The sequence below is a fragment of the Equus przewalskii genome, unplaced genomic scaffold (genome assembly GCF_037783145.1).
Source record: "Equus przewalskii isolate Varuska unplaced genomic scaffold, EquPr2 ChrUn-13, whole genome shotgun sequence".
Lineage (NCBI taxonomy): Eukaryota > Metazoa > Chordata > Mammalia > Perissodactyla > Equidae > Equus > Equus przewalskii.
This window is the reverse complement of record NW_027228750.1, coordinates 2,909,655-2,932,227: the sequence shown is the minus strand read 5'-3', so window position 1 is coordinate 2,932,227 and position 22,573 is coordinate 2,909,655. Positions and strand designations below refer to the sequence as shown.

The following is a 22,573-nucleotide window of genomic DNA, read 5'->3' as shown; positions in this document are numbered from 1 at the left end:
AAGTTATGCTTTTCAGAAAAAGATAATAATACTCCCCTGTAATGAATCAACTCAGGAAAAGTTAGGAAATGATCCAGCTTCTACCTTCTGGCTGCTCTGTGAAAGTGCATTGTTTTTTTTAGATTGAGGTCATGTATTCATGTTCCTCTCCCTCTTTAGCCTCTCTGACACTTCTATAGAGGAAAATTAAGTGTTTTGGGTTATAAGACTCTTTCATTTTCTATTTTACTGTCAGCTATGTGTAGAAAGAAGAGTAGCAGTTGTTAAAAATACTGATTGAAGGAAGAAAGTCAGTCAAGAGAAGAGGTAGTGCCCTTAAGAAGGTAAAGGCTATTTACTGAGTAAAACTGGGTGTTGGTTCTTTTCCCCTTTCAAGACTGCTTGGAGTTTACTTCCTGTAAAACACTGATCGTCTGTCCCGCTTCCCTGATCCATCATTGGAAAAATGAAGTAGAGAAATGTGTGAGCAACAACAAACTAAGAGTCTATCTCTATCATGGGCCAAACCGGGATCAGCGAGCAAAAGTGTAAGTGCAGAAACATTGCTGTCAGTAGGAGATGCTGAGCGTCTTTGTTTAAGGAGCCGTATTGATCTTACCTACTTTCCTTGAGATTTCGTTTAATCAGGACTAATGGTGTTTGTGAAGACCAAAGGCACTCTCATCACCAGACAGCCTTCTGCTGCCTGTACTAAGAGATACATCCTGAAAGAGAATGCTGTTCTTTTGCTATATCCTTGTCACCATCCCCAACAAAAGCTGCCATGTGAGGAGGCCTGAGATGCCTGAGTGGTCAGCCCAGTAGCAGCAGCGTTCTCCTGGTGAAAGAGGATGTGTCACAATTCTTTCATGGTGGTTGCATTTCTGATTCCAAAGGCACATTTTTTTTCTGTTAGTGTGAATGGGACCAGCTCAGTGTTACAGAGCATCTCGATATAATATTAATGATTAGTTGATATAGGCTGATGATATTTTTATGGCCATATTTTTCATATATGAATCATCCAGGAAGTTTTAGATTCAAGAGTTTAGGATTAGACCTAACTAAATTCCTGAAGGAAGATGATCAGGAAAGAGAAAAGAAAATGTTTCCCCAGATGGTAATTTTAGTCCTAGTCTTTGTCTTTTGGTTTTAAAGGAATTGTTTTTTGTTCCTAATTGTGATATGATGGTCTGGGTTGAGTACTTGCTGATCTAGTCAAGAACAAAGTTGTTTCTACTTCTAAGTAATCTCTCTCCCTAACCTCTGATATTGGATATTTTATCTCCTGAAGAACAGGCCAGTAGTCTTTCAGGGATAAATTGCCAAATTGGTGACCCTCGGTCTTAGAACACACCAGCTCTCATGACGGAGGGTCACTTCAGCAGACGGAAGGTACTGGGACAGCAATGGCAGTCCTGCATGCCTTCTCCTGCATAGAGTACTGTAAGTGGCCTGCCTTTGTTCTAGATTTTTATTTAGAAATAAATTGCATCTCACTTGATTTGACTTTATCATACCTGGTTTGGTATTCAGAATGTACTAGTTGATTGATTGGAATCATTCTCAATCATGCTTCTTTACATGATGCTGAGGCAACACATAGACATTGCTGCCTCTCTGAATTAGGCATGTCATTTTTATCAAAAGTATTGATTGAGGCTCTCTCAGATGCACAATATTAACCTTTGTTGGAAAAAGATTAGTGCCTTTCATTAAGAATCTTTATGTGTAAAGAGTATAAGCAAGGTAAACTGAAAGTTTACAGCATTTATTTTTATACCTAAAAGTCAAAGCTACATTAATGAGTTTTCCCTAATCCCTCATAGAGTCATGAGGACAAAGCATCGTTGATGTAAGGGAACAGTGCTTTGAGGGTTTCTAACTTCCTTGGGACTTTCGCATCATCTCTCTCAAATCATTACTGAATGTTAATTCCGAACCCTACCTATTTTCTGTTCTTGCCAAATCGTATCAAGCTTAATATGACTGCAGCCAGAGATTGTTCTTTCTGACTCACTGCATGGGAAGAGGAAGGGTGATCTAGTTAGAGTGAGTAGACTGTAAAGATGATCAGAGGTAAGACGGAGGGAAGCCAAGTGAGTGAGCTTTCCTCTGCAGAGTCACGTGTGTGGCTTAAGGACATGCGTTAACGAATTCTGCCATCTGTTCTTCCAGCTGTAGGCATTTCTGTAAAGGGATCAACTCGGCCTCCTTGTCAGAGTCACAGAGGGATCTTTTATGTTTGCTTTTTGTTCTATCTCTGCAGCCTCTCTATGTATGACATCGTGATCACTACCTATAGCCTTCTGGCCAAGGAGATTCCCACAAGGAACCAAGAGGGAGAGACCCCGGGGGCAAACCTCAGGGTGGAGGTGAGGCCTGGGGGCTGCCAGGGAAGGAGTTGGAGCCACATCTCATTTAACAGTCTTTTCACAGACTTAGAGATAGCAAAGGGACCTGCCTGTGAGGTCAGGCAGATCCTAAATGTTCCACCTGTGGAAACAGAGTTCTTTCTTCTGTCCCCTCTATTTTATGCTAAACAACCTCCTCAGTGATAATGGTTGAAGTTTGGCACAGTATGTAGTTGTTTTTTAGAACTAATGGAAACTCCATTGCGGTTGTGGTGGTAATCGTCACAGGAATATAGGAAAGCCTCACTTGTTGCAGTTTTCATTTTAGAGTCTTTGGGGTATACTCTTAGGCTATTTTTTATATTTAGCCTGAAGACTGGTATTTCATTACTAGTGTTTTGGTCTTAAGCCATCATTCTCTGCCTCCCTCCCCCTCCTGAGAAAAGGGTTGCAAATGATAAGATGGACCACAGGCTCAATGATAAGCAGGGAGAAAACCTGGACGTGTGCTTGTGCGTCCAGGGTAGTCTCAGTTACATAGTGTAGAGGCTGTATGGCGTAGTGATTGTGGGGCTTTTCTCACTATTGTTCCAAGAACTAATCTTTTGCATATGTTTTCATTTTTAGTACGATAGGATATTCACAGATTTCTGTGTTTGGGGAAATCTCTAGAATGCTTCTCCATCTTACGACCCACTCTAACTTCCTGTAGATGGTTAACTTTTCAGGTTCCTCAGCGGTTCCTCACTGCTTTCAGGCTAAACCCTGATGCCTGTACAGGACACATTAGGCTTTTTATATTCTTGCTCTGCTTCCTGTCCCTCATCTCCTACACCCTAGCCCTCCCGTGGCACCTCATGCTCTGTGTACTCCCTGCCAGGCTGTCACGTGTTCTGCCTTTGTTTTCTCTCTGAGTGGAATGCTTTGCTTCCATTCCTTTTCCCAGGTTAATTTTTTTTAACCTGCTTCAAGAATCCTTTCTTGACCACTCCCTTCCGCCTTCCTCCCATTTGGTTGAAGGCCTCTCCTGGCATCTTGTGCTTATGTGTGTCATAACACTCCATTTATTCAGCAGACATTGAGTATCTACTACATGGCAGACGCTATTTCAGGTGTTAGGGATACAGCAGTGAACAGGACAAACTACGGTCCTCCTGCCTTGTGTTGAATTATCCAGTGGGACTTACTATGTATATATAGACACATTGTGTCATAATTGTCTCTATGCTTGTTTTTCTCCCCTGCTAGACTGTGAGCTCCTTGAGGGTAGGAACCATCCTTCCTGTGTCTGGCCTTGTGTCTTACGTATAAAAGTAGACTTTCAGTAAGTTTTTAGTGAATTTTTATAAATTTAGCAAAATTTAGTAAATATTTTATTGAATGAATGAATTTGCAGGCTCGACTATACTACACCTAGTGTAGTCCTGACCTCCTAGCCATTGCTCAAAAATGGATTGAAAGTATAAGTGAAAACTCAGATTAGAAAACATTTTACTCTTAAGCATTTTAAGCTCAAGGTCTGGGACTCTCAAGTGATTTGTTTGTTTGTACCCACTGAGAGTTTCCACTCTTGGTTTCTTAAGCTCAATTCTTATTTCAGCGAACCTGCTCTAAGCCCTCAAACTTGAACGTAAGAGTGGGTCCTCAATACTTGTTTGTTATTTCCCCTTATCTCCTGGAAGCCATATCCATTTTCCCATACTGTTATTGGATGTTGCTTGTGTTTCTTCCAGCGTATCTCAACACCTTTGCTTCGAATAGTCTGGGCTCGAATCATACTGGACGAAGCTCACAATGTTAAGAATCCCCGTGTGCAGACATCCATAGCTGTGTGTAAGCTACAAGCCCATGCCCGTTGGGCTGTCACTGGAACCCCCATTCAAAACAACTTGTTGGACATGTATTCACTGCTGAAGTAAGTAAACTCTGGGATTATGTAAATGTGAATCCTGTCGATAACCCCTCATAATTATTTCATATCTCACGATAAACCTCTGGTGTGTACCAGATTATCTTGTGTAGCAGATGGCGAGCCTGTCAACCTTTAAAAAGCAAAAGAATTAATATTTATGAGAAAATAATCTGTTGATTGACTGGCTGATATAGAACTTTGATTACATCCAGCCCCTATATATAGAAAAATACGGGACAGGTTAAGTTAAAAGAAACAAAAGTCATCTTTCTTCAGTCCAGTGACTATTTTGGGCTACTTCTGCTTTAAAACATATGGCCTAGGGTGAGGACTACAATTTATTTGAAGCAAACAGAAAAGAATGCTGATTTTAAAGTACTTGCTTTTATTCAAGTCAGCCCATAAGAGGATATGGAATTTCTTTGCTGGCCTTTGAAGCTTTAGGAATAAATTCTAACTATTGGTTATATGTCCTGTTGTGATGATACTGACATTGTTAATGGGAAAATTCACATTTTTATAATGTGGTTTTCATTATTGACTTGGATCCTTTTGATCTGTCTAGCAGAGCTTTGCTATGAAATGCACTTTTAAAAATGATTGGATGACAGATGTAACAGAAAATCTGATTTCTTTTTCATCTTATGTCTTACTTTGAACCTCTCCTCATCCTCCCATACTGCTCCTTTCCTACTCTCTCCTTCTTCCTCCACAAAAAAGATTTCTCCGTTGTTCTCCATTTGATGAGTTCAGTCTGTGGAAGAGTCAGGTTGACAATGGTTCAAAGAAAGGAGGAGAACGGTTAAGTATTTTAACCAAGAGTCTTTTGCTGAGGAGAACAAAAGACCAGCTGGATTCCACTGGCAAGCCCTTGGTAATCTCATTTATACATGTCCTTGGGGGAGGCCAGGGAAGGAGGATGACCGTGTCCTTGTCTAGGGCTGAACAGCCATCTGCTTTGCTTCAGGAGTCTGGTCTCCCATTTTCCTGTGAGGAGGCCCTGGGTTTGCTGTCCTGTGCCTGTGTCGCAGCAGCCCTGTTGTGCTGTGTGTTAGAGCAGTCCTATTTTTAGGGAAGGGTGGAAGCTACTGTCCAGTGGTTGGCTAGATTTCCAGTGTCAGTTCTGGGGAGTTTACTTTGTAATGTTCAGTTAATTTGTGTAACTTCATCCCAGATGCTTTTTTCTTTACTCTTCCAGGTGATGCTGCCCCAGCGTAAATTTCAGTTGCACCATTTAAAGCTTTCTGAAGATGAAGAGACTGTTTACAGTGTCCTTTTTGCAAGTTCAAGGTGTGTGCAATGAAGAAGCATCTTCTCACATGTATTGTTGTTTTATTCCTGCCTTTGAGTGGGAGTGAGGTGAAGGTCAGGGTTCCTCAAACTGTGCTTATGATATTATTGATAAGTTAGTTATCTGTGTTTCTTTTTTTAAATCTCCTTTTCTCTCTCCTTGCCCCCTCCCTGGCTCACCTTTGTCTCATAGACACATTAAAAGTTTTTGAACCTGTTCTTCAGTGGCTTCCTTGCATAGATGTCCTTGGATGTGGTCTCTACTGGTTCTGTCTGGTCCTCGTGGAGCCATATTAGGATCTTTGACCTGTTATCCCAGCATCTCATTGGAACTTAAGAAAAACTGCTCTCTAATCCTCTTATCATCTGTTCTTTGTACTTTATCTAAAACTCTTATCCTTTCCTGAATTCCAGATTTACTCTTTTCCACTTGGTACCTCTCACTTCCAACATGAATATGTTTTTCTCTTTGTATACTTTATATTTATTTAAAAAAAAATATTAAAATATTTATATAATAATTATATTTATATAATAATGTTTGTAGTATAATATTTATATAATATTAAAATAGTATAAAATAAGTACTATAATACCAATAATATGCTAATCAACATCAATTATTAATAATTTTATATAAATACATTAATGTTTAATATTTTATAATACTAATATATTTATTAATCATTTTAAATGATTGGGCTTTTAAAATATCTTATTAAATTATTTTTTATTACCTTTGGCCAATGCTTGCTATGAGCTTGACATTTAACAAGTCCACTTTTACAATTTTTCAAAGTCCTACTGCAAGCACAGTTAAGTAATAACCATTGTAAACCTATTTGGTCTTAGCGACCATTATATGTGCCTTTTCTTGTTTGATCTGAGGCAGGTCAGCTCTACAGTCCTATCTAACAAGACATGAAAGTGGGGGCAACCCATCTGGAAGGAGCCCTGATAATCCATTCAGCAGAGGTGAGCAGTGGGACACTCATACAATACATACAACTAATAAATGCAGATTCAGATTCAGTCAAATTACAGAAATGGGAGGTTGTGAATTCTTGGTATCAGAGACTTGACCTTAGCTAAGAACTTCAAACCACACCAGACCTGGTGATCTAAACTTCTTTGTAATTATTTTTGAAATCTGCCTTATTAAAATGTAAGTAGGGCTATAAAGAAGACCAGTATTTCATTTGGCTTAATTGGTATAGAAGTGAGTTCTATTACTGAATCTCAGATCAAAGAAGTTTAAAATAGCTTCATTTACTTCTTCCCCTTATTTCCGTTTTAAAACCATGTACTATTTCCTGTGGTTTGTTTTCCCTCTTGGAAGTGGCACAGGAGTTTGGGTCCACTGGGCCTGGACACTCTGTGGCAGCCGACTTGCAGGGATCTAGCACCGTCCACATACTCTCGCAGTTGCTGAGACTCCGGCAGTGTTGCTGTCATCTTTCTTTACTGAAGTCGGTAAGAAAAGCCCTCAGCATGGTACCCGAGAGGGGCTGCTGGAGAGGTCTGTTTCAGTCTTCTGCAACTGAGATCCAGTCGGCTGGATCAAGGAAGATGGGGTTTTGGGGTGTTTTTTGATTGGGCAGAAAAGAGGGGGCTTGTTTATTTCACATTATTTTATATTACTGTTTATTGATCTTGATAATTCCCGTGGTATTGAGAACAGTTTTTATTGTTTGTTTTGGTTTGGTTTAAGTAAGCTCTATTTTAGAATGGAAAATGGCATTTTATTAAAAAGGAAACCATTTATGAATACTTTGGTATGTTAGGATGTAATAAAGCTAATTTAGTTACTAGTTTTTTTGCCTTCAGGCAATATTGGGGTTTTTAAGTCTAGTTGTGAAAACTCAAGTATTTATACAATTGGAAAACTTGCCTTTACATTGGATAGAGGCATATCCATAATTAAGAGGAGCATGTTATTCTTTTGAGGAGCTGTAGTAATGTATTTTGATTATCGATAGCTCACTTAACTGTACTTTTCCAGCTGGAGAAAATAGAATGATCATGTAATCTGTCTGGCAAGTCTCTAAAAAGTTCCATCATTTGATTTATGTTTAATCCAGTGAAAAACCTTGCAGGATTACATTTTAATCAGGGCTCCTCTGAGGAGATACTGATGATAAACTACAGGCCATTTTGCTGTGTGAAGTGTTGAACAATCGGCACTTGATTGGCAAGTTATGTGGCTTGCTGCCTCAACCGGCCCTCTGCTCCTGGCCCCCTCTGTGTCCTGCTCAGGCCTTGGATCCGACAGAACTGAAGAGTGAAGCCCTGGTCCTTTCCTTGGAAGAGCAGCTCAGCGCTTTGACCTTGTCTGAACTCGATAACTTAGAGCCGTCTTCCACTGTTGCCCTAAATGGTAAATGTTTCCAGGTGGAGCTTTTTGAAGACGTGCGCGAGAGCACCAAGGTACTTTTGTCTCTTCTATTCTAGCAGAAAGACTTCGATTCATCACCCATTTCCTGTGTCAGAGCGCCATATTCGTCCCAGCGGGTACCACCATTTGATGGTGGAGCTAGAACGAATAGATTTTAGCTGGTCAAATTCTCCTTGCAGTCTTAAATTCTGATTTTATTTCACAAATAAAACTGAAGTCTTATTACACAGTAGTGGGCTTTCAGAGAGTGATTTGGGCCGGCCCTGGCATCAAGGCAGACGTTCTGTCGTGGATTACTAGGAAAGGAGCCTATCAGGTTTACACTAGCGACAGGGCCTAACCGAGTAAGCAATTTGTTTCAAGAAAGCTTTAAAGGAAAACAACAAGGCTTGACCCTGGAGACTGTGTAATGCATCCAATTGCTCTGACTTGTTGACAGGCCTCTGTCTGCGAGTCTTGTTTCCTACATATCCTGCTATCTTCATTAGTCATCCTGTTCTGTTTTCATTAAAGCTTTTAAGGCTGAGGAGTTCTATTAGAGGAGGGCTGAGATTCCCTGTAACCTGACTCCTGCCTTTCTGCTGGCTGGCTCAGAATGTGCTCCATCAGCTTGCATACCCCGAAAGGGGCTTGTTTCCCTCTCTGCTTCTGTCTTAAGCTGCCATTCCTAGCCTCAACCTCTCATCAAAGGCTTTTTTAAAAAAATGTAACTAGAAAGGAGGTCACTGCTAAGAGAATGGTCTTACTTAGGAATTACTTTTAATTGAAATTGAAAAGTATTTCCCTAGGTCTTTACCACTAATAACTGAGAGAAACATAAGAAGAGCTCCGTATGTGGCCAAACTTCATGTCCTAGCACCTTTGGAGTTAGCTAGTGGGTTAAAGCTTATATTCCGAATACTTTGTGTTCCTTGTCTAGTACTCGGGTGGTGTTTGTTCAGAAGGCTTCCTCCTGGCAGCCTGTTAATAGCAGTTCAGACCACTTAAGGTTGTTTCCTGGAGGGAAGGGGATGTTCTTTGGTAGCACAAACCTAAACGCATGCACAGTGTTACTGGAATTTGACCCCAGCTCATGGACCATGATTCTCACTTTCCCACGACAGTTTTCTCAAAATACCTATCGCCAGCTTTTGCATGCGACAGTCAGAGCATTTTCCACAATCTCAACTTGCTGAGACACCAGGCACTTCATGTAGCTGCTTTTTTTCTTCCTAGTAAATCGAAATGGTACAGTCCTCTGACTCTTCCTGCCCGGACATCAGCGTGTTTGTTCCGATTAGAAAGCAGCCTCACATGTGGGGGCCTCCAAGGTTACCACTGTAACAGCAGCGTGGAATGTCAGAGCGGAGGGCACCTCAGAGTAGATCTGGCTCAGCCCCTTTTTGTCCTGATGAGGAATCTGAGCTCTTAATTGGGAGTTCTGAAGTGGTGCAGCCATGTGATGGCAGAGTAAGAAGTCTCTCCATCTCCCGATTTGTGGTCCAATTCTCTTCCTGCTCCATCATTCTGAGGATGAACTCTAGGGCTCTTAGAGGCTTTTGAACGGTCATACACATTAGCTGTCTGGAAGAATGAACCCAGCTGCTGTCCAAAGTTATGGCCGTGTGTTCTTACTGACTGCTTCCATGCGGACTTGAATGTGCCCTGAGGGGTTTTGATAAATGCCCAGAGAGCTTGTTTGGAAGTTTTAGCAGGTGTTGCTCAGTCTGGACAGATGCTCTTCTTCAACATTTGGAGCATGCCTTAAACTAGGTAAAGCTCTTTCACTTTCTCCTTCCGCAAATGTTAGGATAGTACCTTCTCTGGTCCAGCAGTGTGCTAGGTGCTAGGGGTGCAGAAATGAAGCAGATGTATGCTGGCTCGGCCTCCTTGGAGCATCTCAAGTCATGAAAGCAAGAGATGATTAATAAGCATTAACATATAGTATGAAAAGACTGCAGTAATAGAAATGGAAGATGCTAGAGTGGCGTGTAGGCAGTGGGCGCCTGACCCATACTTTGGGGGTTGGGGAGGACCTCCAAGAAGAAGCAACATTAAGCTGACAGGTAAGGGTGTTCTAGGTAGAGGGAACAGAATGGACAAAGATGAGACAAAGCATGGCTTAGTGGAGGGAGAATTTTGGTACGACTAGAGTGTTGTTTGAGGAGGGCATAGTGAGAGATGAAGCTGGAGACGTAAGCAGAAGCCAGAGCAGCAAGGATCTGGGAGGTGATTGTAAGGAGCTTGGGCTGTATCCTCAGTGGGAAACCACTCAGTGGGAAGCAGGGGCTTCAGCCAGGAGAGGAGAGTGACAAACTGACATTTTAGAAATAGCCCTCAGGCTGCAGAGGGGAGAGTGAACTAGAGAGGGTAAGACCAGAAGCCGAGAGGCCATCCAGAAGCCCACTGCAGTAATTCAGGGGAGAGAAAATGGAGAAAAGTGAATTTGCTTAATAAACCTCCGTATGTTAATGTAACCTTTTCCCAGATTTCATCTCTGTTGGCAGAATTGGAGGCAATCCGAAGAAATTCAGGGTCCCAAAAGAGGTAAATGTGTTATTTCATTATCCAAGTATTGCTTGTATTTAAGAAAATTTGTTATTGCTGGTAGTTACAAATCTTGGCTTTTTATTTCAAGGAGCTTGAGTCATGCTTGGCAGAAAGTACTGAGGTTATAGCAAATTCCCTATGATTTCTAATTAAAATATTTGTGGCACTGATTGAAAAGGAGATCCCTGGAGGGTCAGAGTAAGCTAAGCATCTGAAGAAATGTTTCAAAGTCAAGAAGCATCTAAAGAAGAGTGAGGAAATAAGAGATGCAAGAGAGAGAGAGGAGAGTGTGAACAGACAGGGAACCCCCGCAGGCTTGGAATGTTTTTGAGCTGGGTACGTGGGCACAGGGAGGTCCATCTGTTATTGTTACACCTTACGTATGTGATATTCACCTGCATTTGTATATTTGAAATGTTTTGATGTAAAAACTTAAAACTCTAAATTAAAACACAGCATGGGGGGAACAGAGAAACCCTCGCAGCTTGTTGTTCTGACTGGCAAAGGGAGAGTGGCCTGTATCCCTTTTCTGCAGGACCTCAGGTCTCTGGATGAGCACCAGGCCCCCAAATGATAGGAGGCTGCAGTCGTTGCTTTAGTTATCCACCACTCTATTCTGACTTCATTTAGCACAAGTTGTAGACTGGATCTAGAAATAACTGGAAGCATTACAACTTATAACATGACCTCCGTGTGTGTCTTTTCCCCTTAGGTAGCAGAAGGCATTCCCTTGTCCATATTTGATAACTGAATCTTGAGAATAACGGGGCATTAAAGCTCCACAGATGAATTTTGTTTCATCTGTCTGAGGAGGTTGGTCTTTTGTTTCATCCTTCCTTCCAGTGTCATTGTCTCTCAGTGGACCAGCATGCTGAAGGTTGTAGCATTGCACCTTAAGAGGCGCGGACTGACTTATGCCACCATCGATGGCTCTGTCAACCCTAAACAGAGAATGGACTTGGTAGAGGCATTTAACAGCTCCAGGGGCCCTCAGGTACGAGCTGTTCACATCAAAGCTTTGTCATTAAGAGAAAATTGTTCTCAGTTATACAGGGAAAATTCTGACATAGCAGCTCACGTTAAAAATATTCATAGCCTTGATTCCTCCAGGTGTTTTTAATTTATTAGACATTTATTGGGGTACGTATCAAAGTGTGCAGATACCCTAAAAAGAATAAAATATGTGAGCTAACGGGAGAGTAACAGCAGAACTGGTTAGGATCAAGAGAATCTTGGTGGAGGAGGCAAGCCTTGAAAGGATAGGTGGGATTTTGCTAGGAGGAAATATGGAGGGAAGTGGAAGAACAAGGCATCTGATTATGGATAATAAGAATTTAGAGAGCATTAGTTGAATGATAGGCAGGAGAATCATAGCCATGGTGGGGGGACTGATGGCATAGACAGAATCTGGTTAATGGAAAGTTTATTGAGCTGACCACCCCAGAGCTCTAAATTGTACTATTCGTGTATTTTAGCAGTCATATATTTAATATTTTGAGACTGACTCACAAAAAAAGGTGAAGTGAGAATTTTCTCAAAGGTGAGGCATGGGAGATAGTATCTCAGAGTTTCAAAGCAATGCATTTAGGATGGCAGAAAGAAATTTGATAGGAGCACGTTGCTCATCTGTATTGATTCTGGACTTGAACCTGACACAGAGGAGAGATGTGTGATGAGACCAAATCCGTGAAGTTAATGGTGTGCTTCCTTTTGAAGGTTATGCTAATCTCTCTCTTGGCTGGAGGCGTTGGTCTAAACCTAACTGGAGGAAACCATCTTTTTCTTCTGGATATGCACTGGTAACAATTCTGGATTTTTCCTTGAGTTGTCCCAGCGTAGCAGGGAGACCAGTGACCTAGAGGGGCAGTAGGGCCTGACTTCTTAGAACGAATGTGCTGTGGTTGTATTATGGAGATGCCTCTGTGCATACATGTGTATAAACACGGATCAAAATGGGGTGTAAGACTAGTTGAAGGCCCAGAATTCCTGAGCAAGCGGGGCTTCAGATGACTACTTAAAATAGTCCATTCACTTCGTTGTTAATTTGACGTCTGTTGCCATGGAAACTGGGAGCAGGGCTTTTCCTCAAGGCTAACAGCTACATTGCTCAGTTTTACCTCTTCAAAATACCATATTTTGTTGACATCCAAGGAAATGTCAACCCTGGGGAAGAGGGAAAAATGTTGCTCCAAGAGGAAAAGGGAAAAGGAGTTTTCTAATTATGGTAGGCACACACTTAACACATAGCCATTGGATGTGCTACACACAGTGTCAACACCAGGAGCATGGCACAATCCTTCCTAGATACGAGATGAATGAGTTATCATAGTGCTAGGAGAAAGCGTCATAATCAGTCCCAGGTTTTGGTTTTCCAGTTATGCCAATCAGGGATTGCTACACCGGGCACTGTTGCTGGGGACTGTCATTTGTCTGATTCTCCAGGCAGCCCAGATTGGAATGAACAGGCCAACTTGTTACTATCTTCTGGGAGATGTGTTTAGGTCTTACTTGGGACACCCTTATATGTGTGAGTGAGGAAAGTAGACTGGGAATTATGCTGTTTTCTGAAAAGGAGAAATGTTTTTCAGGATTTTAAAGAGGTAAGATGAGAAACTAGTTTGAAGTTAATAATGAGAATCTATAAAGAAGGAAACCAATTAACTCTCCTTAGTTGAATCATAGAATATGAGAGTTGAAAAGGTATTTGAGATCATTAGCAAGCCCACACGTTTCCAAGAAGCAATCCGAAGCCTCGAGGGTAGAGGTTACATGACCCACACAGGGTCACCCAGCTGGTTAGGAACTGGACTTGAGCATTGGTTTCAACTCTGTTACTTACAATTGTCAACTCATGATAGTGCCAAGAGGGACGGTTAGCAATCTGACTCCAGTTTCTCATTAGAGGGCAAGAAGACATCTGGGACTTTGAGCCCCACGTAGCCCTTCTGAGGCCCATATAGCCTAGGACAGAGACCTAGAAACTTTTTCTATAATAATAATTATTATTATTTTTTTAAAGATTGGCACCTGAGCTAACAACTATTGCCAATCTTCCTTTTTTTTTTTTCCTTTCTGCTTTTTCTCCCAAAATCCCTCCAGTACATAGTTGTATATATTTTAGTTGTGGGTCCTTCTAGTTGTGGCACGTGGGACACCACCTCAGCATGGCCTGATGAGCGGTGCCATGTCTGCACCCAGGATCTGAACCAATGAAACCCTGGGCTGCCGCAGCAGAGCGTGTGAAAACCACTCAGCCACGGGGCCGGCCCCCTCTATAATTATTTTAGGCTAAATAGTAAATATTTTTGGCTTTGCAGGCTGCATAGGTCTCTGTCACATATTCTTTGTTGTTTTTGTTTTTTTGCAAACCTTTAAAAATGTAGCAACCATTTTTAGCTCAAGAGACCATACAAAAATAGGCTCCAGGCTAGATTTGGCCCATGGGATTTGCCCACTCCTGGTCTAGGATGTCAGTACCTTTGAGCTTTATCTGTCTTCTAACAGGAATCCATCACTTGAAGATCAAGCTTGTGACCGAATTTACCGAGTCGGGCAGCAGAAAGATGTTGTCATACACAGGTAAGTAAAGGTCTCCCCGGACCCAGTTCTGCTTTTGGGAAAGTCTTTCTTAGGCAATCTTTTAATAGAATGTAAAATATTTGGTGATCACTGTTATTAATGATGCTCCTGGGGCACGTCCTCCTTGGTACTCACTGTCAGGTACTCACTCTGTCAGGAAGGGGACACAAGCAATTTGGGGGTAACCTTGGAGCTGGTCCCTGCAAAAGAAGAGAAGTTTGTGAGCCTCATCTCAGTCAAGGCAGCCCATGAAAGGACCCTCGTCTCTCTCTCTCTTTTTTTTGCATTTAACTTTTATTTTGACGTAATTTCAGATATATAGAAAAGAATGTGAGAATTCTTACAACAACAATACTCAAAAATTCTTGATTGCGAGAATACTACCAAAAAATTCCCTGACATTACACTGTGTGTGTGTGTAAACTTTTTGCTCGACCATATGAGAGTAAGTTGCAGACATGATGCTCCTTTACCCCTAAATACTAAAATGTGCCTTTCCTAAAAATGACATTCTCTTACATAACCAAAGTTAAAATGGTCAAAATCAGGATGTTAACATTGATACAGTACTATTACATGATCTATGGACCTTTTTTGCCACTTGTCCCGTTGTTGTCCTTCACAGCAAAAGAAAATCCTAGATCTTGGGTAGCATTCAGTTGTCACCACTCTTTTGTCTCCTTTAATCTGGAGCAACACCTCAATCTTTCTTTGTGTTTTATGACATTGATGTTTTTGAAGAGCACAAGCCAGTTCTTTTGTAGAATGTCCCTCTATTCAGGACCTCGCTCTCTAAAAACAACAACAAAACCTGCCTTAATGCTACACTCCACTATGGACCTCTTCTCTTTTTGGGGCCAAGTTTCCTGAAGAGTTAGAAGTCACTGATTGTCTTTACTTGCTTACCTCCCATTCATTCCCAGCCTTTACAAACTGGCTTTCACTCCACTTGTGTTATTGAAACTGCTCTTGTTAAGGGGCACCAATGAATTTCAAAATTTGTCAAATACAGTGATGATGTTAGTTTTCCTGCCTCTTCTCAGCTCATTCTGTGTGCACCTCCCTTAATAATCCTGTCTACTCCAGTAAGTCCCAAAGTCTGTATTTTCAGTTCCAAGGTCTCCTAAATTTCAGGCCTACATATCCAGGTTCCTGCTAAATATCTGGATCTGAGGGTCCACATACTCACCCATTATTTATTCCCTCCTGCATTTATCTCAGTCAACTCAGACTAAGACCTATTGAGCACTCACTATGTAGCAGTTACTATTACATGTTCCAGGGACTCAGAGTGTTACAAACTGAAATTGTTTCTTTCCACCACCTCATATCTATTTATTCTTCTGTATTCTTTGTCTTTGTGAACAGTATCACTGTTTATCTAATCATAGATCCAGAAACTAGCTTCTGCCCTCTTTCTCACCTTTGATATACCAAGTCCATTAATTTTATTTTCTGAATGTTTCTTATAACCATCCCTTCCTTCCCATCCTTGGTGCCACTTCCCTCTTTCAAATCTAAGTTTTTTAGCATGACACGCAAAGCCACTCATGATCTGGCCCCCCACCAGCGTCTTGAGCTTCTGCCATTGTGGTACGACATGGTGGAGTCCTTTTGACTTTTACCCTGGCCAGACTGGCTGACTTGTGCTTCCTCCAACATACCATGTTCTCAAACTCAGCCATAGTTTTACACACGTTCCCCTTCCCTGGGGTGCCCTCCCCACCGTTCCATCTGGCAAACCCTTGCTCATCCTACAAGTCACATTAAGAGTTAACTCTTCACTGGAGCCTTCCCTGAATACCCCAGACAGATTTCCATCTGTTCCTTTTGCACACTGGACATATTTCCATTGTAGCTCTTTCCGGGTCCTATTATTAATGTTGTTTATTTTTATGTCTTTCTCTTGTGTTCTCTTTGGGAGCAAGACTATTCATCTCTCCATGCCTGCACCTAGCATAGTGCATGGCATATAGTGAGTGCTTTAATCAATGCAATGAGAATGAATGACAACAGTGACATTTCCTCAGTTTGTAAAACCTGAGTTAGCCAAGAAATAAGACACTGTACTTAAACTATCACAATATACCTAGCAGAAACTTGATAAACTTTAAGGCCTTCTGACCTTATCAAGGTGGAGCTTTTTGGGTGAAAGCTGGATCTATGCTTTTTTGGATAGGGATATCTTTTGCTTATTTTGGCATTTCTCAATTACCTTATCTTCAGAGAGAAATAAAAAGTCTGTTTAAATCACGTCATTTTAAATGGTCATATATTTAGTGAAGTTTGTTTGAATCTCCACAGTGTCTTAACCAAACCTAAGAAAACTTAAAGAAAGAAACAAATCTCATTTAAAAACTAATACATACATAGAAGTTTGAATATGTTATTAGAAATGCTGCTTTGGGTTTTTGATTGTTTGCTTGTCTGTTTTTTAGATTCGTTTGTGAGGGAACAGTGGAAGAGAAGATCTTGCAGCTCCAAGAAAAAAAGAAAGATTTGGCCAAACAGGTTCTATCAGGATCTGGAAAATGTGTTACCAAGCTCACCTTGGCTGACCTCAAAATCCTATTTGGCATCTGACTTCCTGTTTATAGGACTCAGAATAGTGCCACTGTTGGTTTGTCTTAGGATCTGAGGGTGATGACGTTGCCATGGTCCTTTGCGCTCTCCTTGGCATTCCATTTCACGTCAGGCCTTATGCCTTCCTCAAAATGAGGCAGATTCGAGGGTCAGTTATCATGTTAACCAATTGGTTAATCAATCATGTTAATCAACTTATTTAATGAGTGACATAGAAACCAAAAATTACTTCAGGTAAAAGAAAATGCAAAATGTATATAATGTTATAAACCAATGTGACCTAAATTAAAAAAAAAAAAGAAAATGCTTTAGATAATTTTGGAAAGCAGTTCTGGGAGAGTTGTACATAAGCTGCAGTAAAAGCTCAGAAAGCCCTCTGTTGCTTTCTCTTCTCAGCTGATGCGGGACCCAGTGTTATTACCTTTTCTAATGCAGGCCCCACCCCATCTCTTCATCTCTCCTGCTAATGAGGCTGCTCTTATAACCATCTCTCTATGGGCCGAGCAGGGAGTGGACCCCTACGGCCATTCAGGCAGTTCTTCCTCTCAGGGTAGGATCAGGGAGGTGCTTGGTACATAAACAGTTGTTAGTATTTGTAGCATTGTATCATTCAGTATTTGGTATCATATCATTTAGTGTTATTATATCATTTAGTATTACTATCATATCATGTAGTATTTGTGTAATTTAATATCTATATTCTTTTTACAGTATTTGTACTTTTACAATTTTACAGTAATTGTGGCACTTAGTATCATTGTTTCATTTAGTATTGTTGTGTCATTTGGTGTTTGTATTATCATTGGTACAATCCAATAAATACGTTTGACAATGTAGCAGAGGTGGTGCTCTGCATTCACTAAAGCCCGTTTCCTTTTCCTCCTGGGCACCCAGAGAGGCTACATTTCCCAGTCTTCACTGCAGTCACGTGGGTCCTATTACTGAGTTCTAGTCAATGGAGTGAGGGGAGAAGTGATATAAGTCATTTCTTATCTGCCCTCTAAAACTTTGTGAATGGGGGGCCAGCCCAGTGGCGCAGTGGTTAAGTTTGCACGTTCCACTTCTGAACAGCAGCCTGGGGTTCGCCGGTTCGGATCCCGGGTGCAGATATGGCAGCGCTTGGCAAAAGCCATGCTGTAGTAGACATCCCACATATAAAATAGAGGAAGATGGGCATGGATGTTAGCTCAGGGCCAGTTTTCCTCAGGAAAACGAGGAAGATTGGCAGTAATTAGCTCAGGGCTAATCTTCCTCAAAATAAATAAATAAATAAATAAATAAAATAAAACTTTGCAAATGATTCTTCATGCTTTTTTTCCCCCCTCATTGGCCCACTGGATGCAGAGGATCTGATGGAAGACCACAAGGCCCTAGAGAATTGTGAAGCCACTAGATCAGGGACTCTTCATCTAGTTTTTGGCCGTGCTCGCTTTTGGTAGACTATTAAGCCTTGGTTCCTGAATGACTGTGGAACAAAGCCTTCTCCATCTGTGCTCCCCTTCCCACCCCAGCTCACCCACATTGGATGATGACATGATCAAGAAATTACTTCTTTGTAAGCCACTGAGATTTTTATTTATATAGCAGTTCATTCCCTGACTAATACACACTCTTGAGACTTTTATACTTGAGGAAACAATTCAGATTTCCTTCTTCCTGTTAGTAGTCGTTTCCAAAACACTTACTCTGCTAATTTCCGCTAGAAAGAATTGTAGTTCTTCCTGGATAGAATTATTACCCTTCTTTGAGTTGGGATTAGGAAACGAAACCCTGTGTTAACCCAGTCACAGTACGGACTGAGGCACTGGAGCTTAAACAAAGGTGCTCTCTAACGGTGGGTCTAAAGGCCTGCCAAGGTAAAGGCAGTATGGCGTGGTGGGAGAGTTCTGGTGGAGAATCTAGACTTCCCTCTAGTGAAGGTCCCGTAGCTGGGGGCGTGACCTTAACAAACCGTTAACTTCTCCATCGTTTGCTGTCCACATTTGTGAGATGGTCATTGTTTTCAGAACTCAGCAGCTGCAATGAGGTCCCTGATAAGATCAGGAAACAAAGGATGTAAGATTACCCTTCAGGAGTTATACTATAAGATCCAGACACCAGGGCAGAGATTGTGTCACCTGAGAAGCAATGGTTCCCAGGCCAGCAAGGATGCACAAACCCTGCCTCTGCCGTTTGCTGATTGTCTGTTAGGCTAGTTCCAGATTCCCCGGGCCTCACAGTTCTTCCATGTCTAAGATGTGTGGATTAGCACATACCTCATTATGCTCTGCTGGGAATTTAGTAACAAATATACATACTGTAACCCATTTCACCAGATAGACAAATTGGTCACGTCAGTCAGAAGGCACGGTGGATGCACACTGTCAGTGTCCACTCTGAGCACTGTTTAGGAAAGAGGCGGTGTTGACTGTAAGTTTGAGTATTCTTGCTTTTGGTTTGGAGATGGATGCAGGGATTATAACCTGCAATCTTCAGATATTCGGAGCCCATTGACAAATGTAATCTACTGTAAGATTCCTTCCGGTATCTTAGTTTCTCTCGTGTTCCTTGTTCTGATTCTAAGCTAGCAGAGCCACCTAATTAAGTCTTGGGTACGTGACACTATCTAACACTGTTAACAGTGAGACGCTATTGATGTGAAGTGGATGCGGCACAAGTTGGAACCACTGTCCTAGTGGGATGGAATATACCAAACCTGCATCCTTAAATCCTAGCCCGTGGTGGAGATTTCTCATGAATTAATCAAGTAGTGTTCTGGTGTCCATCTCAGGCTCATGTTCATTTTTGTTGCTGTGAGTCAGTTTCTTAAGGTCTGGGCATGACAGGGTGGGTCTTTGCACCCTCTCGCAATGGGCAGCATCCTACAATGTGGTAATGTAATCGAGGTGCTGCCTGATGAGATCTGCCAGTGTCAACCAGCCTTCCTTAATGTGACACCACAACCGCTGGATTTTCTTTCTATATCTACCTGCCTACTTCACCAGACTTGGGCAAGGATGAAATGAGGTAATAAATGCTTTATAAACCGTGAAGCGCTGTACAAATGATACTGTTATTGCTGTGGGACCAGGTCTTGGACTATGAGAATAAAACAGCAGCATGGGTGCAGCTGAAAGAGCCAGATGGTGAACATCTGTCACTGAAGCGCAACACTGCTGAGCTTTACAAGGTGTTTCTTATGTGACAGAATTGCCTTCGTGGAAGGTTTGTAGTTTGACTTCTCTTTAGCAGTGTTGATCAAAAAAGGGCATTGTGCACGCCATGGCTGGATGGAATCCTGGGCCCCTTAAAAACCCTGCAAGGGTCTCCTGGTGCCATGCACTCATCATGAACAGCCATAGGTAGACCGATATCCATATGGGACGTGACTCCTTTCTCTAGCAATCATGTCTATGATTTAGAATGGCCATATGTGAACACTGGGTGGTTTCCTCTCTCTGCTTGTCTCTGTTGTTGAATGAAGTGACTTTCAGCAGGGCTCAAGGGTGAAGCCTGGTTGTCCTGCACTAACAGGTAATCATGGAGACACCAGTGCTCAGTGTGGCCTCTCTGGTTATCCAAAATCATGATGCCTACTGTCATGCCTTGAGAGAATTGCGTTTACAAAGCAGGATATTGTACTGCTATTTCCTGTGTAGCATCTAGCCCTAGGAAAAGGCAGAACGCATTAAAAAGCATACCTGCAGGCACAAAGAGAATTATAATAGGAATTTAGAATTCCTAGGCATATAAGCTAGGTTAAAATGTTTTCATAAATAAAAACGAAATTAGGATCATTTATAGTACAAAGTACCACAGGAATCAGTAGCTAGCTAGGGGATGGAGATGGAAATGAAAGAATAGCCTAACCCCTAGGGAGAGAATGGAGAGGATGGAGCCGGGCCCGGGGGTTGGGCATTGGGGGGAGCTGAGGAAGGTGACAGACATGCAGCTACAAGGCCTTCACTAGCTTGGGTCCTTTTTACCCAGAATCCTTAGCTAAATCTGAGGGTAGGTAGAGATTATGTATAAAGGAAGTATGGGGAGAATACTTTTATTGCTTAGTTATTATTATTTTTTAGTGCCATCAATTCCATTCTGACTCCTAGTGATCCTGTGGACAGCAGAGCAGAACCCTGCCTGGTCTTTTTGTGCCATCCTCGCACCTCCAGTGTTATATCAGACAATGCTCCACTGTTGTTCATAGGGTTTTCATGGCCAGTTTTTTCAGAAGTGGGTGGCCGGTCCTTCTTCCTCATCTGTCTTAGTGTGGAAGCTCTGCTGAAACCTGTTCACCCTGGGTGACCGTGCTAATATTTGAAATATTGGTGGCATAGCTTTCAGCATCACAGCAACACACAGCCACCACAGTATGACAACCGACAGACAAGTGGTATGGTTCCCTGACTGAGAAAGGAACCCAGGCTGCTGCGGTGAAAGCACTGAAATTTTACCACCAGACCACCAGTACTGGCTAATTATTCATACATTAATTCAAAAACATAAAATTTGCCAGGGACTGCTGGGAACTGAAAATATAAGGGTGAGCAAAACCAAAACCAATCCCTGTCCTCCTGAGGCTTACAGTCTGGTGGGGAGACAGGCATTACTCAAATCACGTATGGCTGTGAAGTGGCAGTGGTGATGAGTGCCACCATGGAGAGGTGTGAGTGGCTGGGACGGCTTAGAACAGTGATTTGACCTAGTTAGGGAAGACCTCTTTGAGGATGTGATGAAGGAATTGAAATCGATATGTGGAAGCTAACAAGGCAAAGAGTGAAATGCGTCTTCCTCTCTTCTGCTTTTAGTTAGCATCACTTCACCCAACTGCCTCTTAAGTGAGCTAAACCTGACACGTAGGTGTACATCCTCTGGAATAAAGCCAAGTAACTCTTGCATTTTAGAGATTAGAGCATGGATGGGTTGACAGGTATATGTGTATGTGTTTTTATCCAAGACAGCCAAGGTGTTTATCCTGTTAGAACATCCCAGAGGACGGAGGCTGTAATTTGTGGCTCTCTTTTCTTACCTGTAGCACCAGAGGTACAAGTTACATCATGATGCTGCAGCTTGTTGACGCTTCAATGCTCACAACTGAAAGGTGATTTCTGAAGCTCTTTGTGGCACTGGGGACAATTCGTAAATCCTCAAGCTTCTTTTTTTCCTCACCTTGGAGTCTTAGGCTCTGCAGATCACTCTTACTTTCCCGGGTCCTTCAGCTGCCAGGGCAGTTGAATTAAGTTGAGTTTAGACTCCATCGTAGCACAGGCCAAGGACTTGTCTCCCCCCACCCCCTAACTTTCTTAATATTTGTAATGGAATTGTTACCATTAATATTGTTTAAAGCCTAGGGCATTTGCCAGAACCTACATGTCTTAAAAGTTTTCTGTTGCAATATAAGTTTGTCCAGAGTAGAGTTATCCAATTACAGAAACCTTTTTCCAACTGAAATAAATGATAAGCTTTTTATCCTCCGTTCTGAAATCTGATTCATAAAAAGACACATGGGGAAAGAAATGATGTAATACAACAAGCTTCTTCATAGCAAGCAATTCCCTAGATATCTGAGGTAATTGGAAAATTCAAGGCTTGTCCCTAAGGTGTGTATAATTTATCCAATAGGTTTGAGAGAAGGTTTAGATTTTTTCCAAGTGGTATCTGGTTAAATGACAAATATTGGAGTTTGGCGGAAGGAAGTCTGCCTTGTAGAAACAGATAACAAGGAGATTCAAAGTAAAAATTCTACCAATTAGATCTTTATTCATTCAACAAAATATTGATGAAGCCTCTACTATGTGCCAGGAACTGTCCTATATGGGGACAGTATAGTAGTTAATAAATGTCAAATCCATGCCTTCATAGAGCTTACAGTCTAGTGTGAGAGGACAGACATTAAACAGGTATTTGTTGGATGTGATGAAGCCGAGAGAGGGTGGTGGGGAGTTGCTATTTTATATAGGGTAGTTAGGAACC

The 22,573-nt window shown here is 41.7% G+C and overlaps 1 protein-coding gene and 1 long non-coding RNA gene across 2 annotated transcripts in view; one reads left to right on the top strand and one right to left on the bottom strand.

Annotated features, from left to right (window-relative positions):
* Positions 1 to 17,460, top strand: part of TTF2 (transcription termination factor 2) — a 40,233-nt gene extending 22,773 nt beyond the window's left edge. The window contains exons 11-23 of the mRNA XM_008507637.2: positions 377 to 527; positions 2,249 to 2,354; positions 4,067 to 4,248; positions 4,966 to 5,119; positions 5,444 to 5,535; positions 6,428 to 6,510; positions 6,875 to 7,008; positions 7,792 to 7,962; positions 10,398 to 10,456; positions 11,303 to 11,453; positions 12,176 to 12,258; positions 13,964 to 14,038; positions 16,477 to 17,460. Of these exons, the coding sequence (XP_008505859.2) occupies positions 377 to 527; positions 2,249 to 2,354; positions 4,067 to 4,248; positions 4,966 to 5,119; positions 5,444 to 5,535; positions 6,428 to 6,510; positions 6,875 to 7,008; positions 7,792 to 7,962; positions 10,398 to 10,456; positions 11,303 to 11,453; positions 12,176 to 12,258; positions 13,964 to 14,038; positions 16,477 to 16,621 (1,586 nt within the window). The 3' untranslated portion in view covers positions 16,622 to 17,460. The remainder of the gene's footprint in view (positions 1 to 376; positions 528 to 2,248; positions 2,355 to 4,066; positions 4,249 to 4,965; positions 5,120 to 5,443; positions 5,536 to 6,427; positions 6,511 to 6,874; positions 7,009 to 7,791; positions 7,963 to 10,397; positions 10,457 to 11,302; positions 11,454 to 12,175; positions 12,259 to 13,963; positions 14,039 to 16,476) is intronic.
* A 710-nt stretch (positions 17,461 to 18,170) lies between these two features.
* On the bottom strand, positions 18,171 to 21,819 carry LOC139081586 (uncharacterized). The gene is made up of 2 exons (XR_011536713.1): positions 21,630 to 21,819; positions 18,171 to 18,651 (listed from the first exon to the last, which is right to left on the bottom strand). It is a non-coding gene; the product is annotated as an uncharacterized lncRNA (long non-coding RNA).
* Between the last annotated feature and the right edge of the window lie 754 nt (positions 21,820 to 22,573).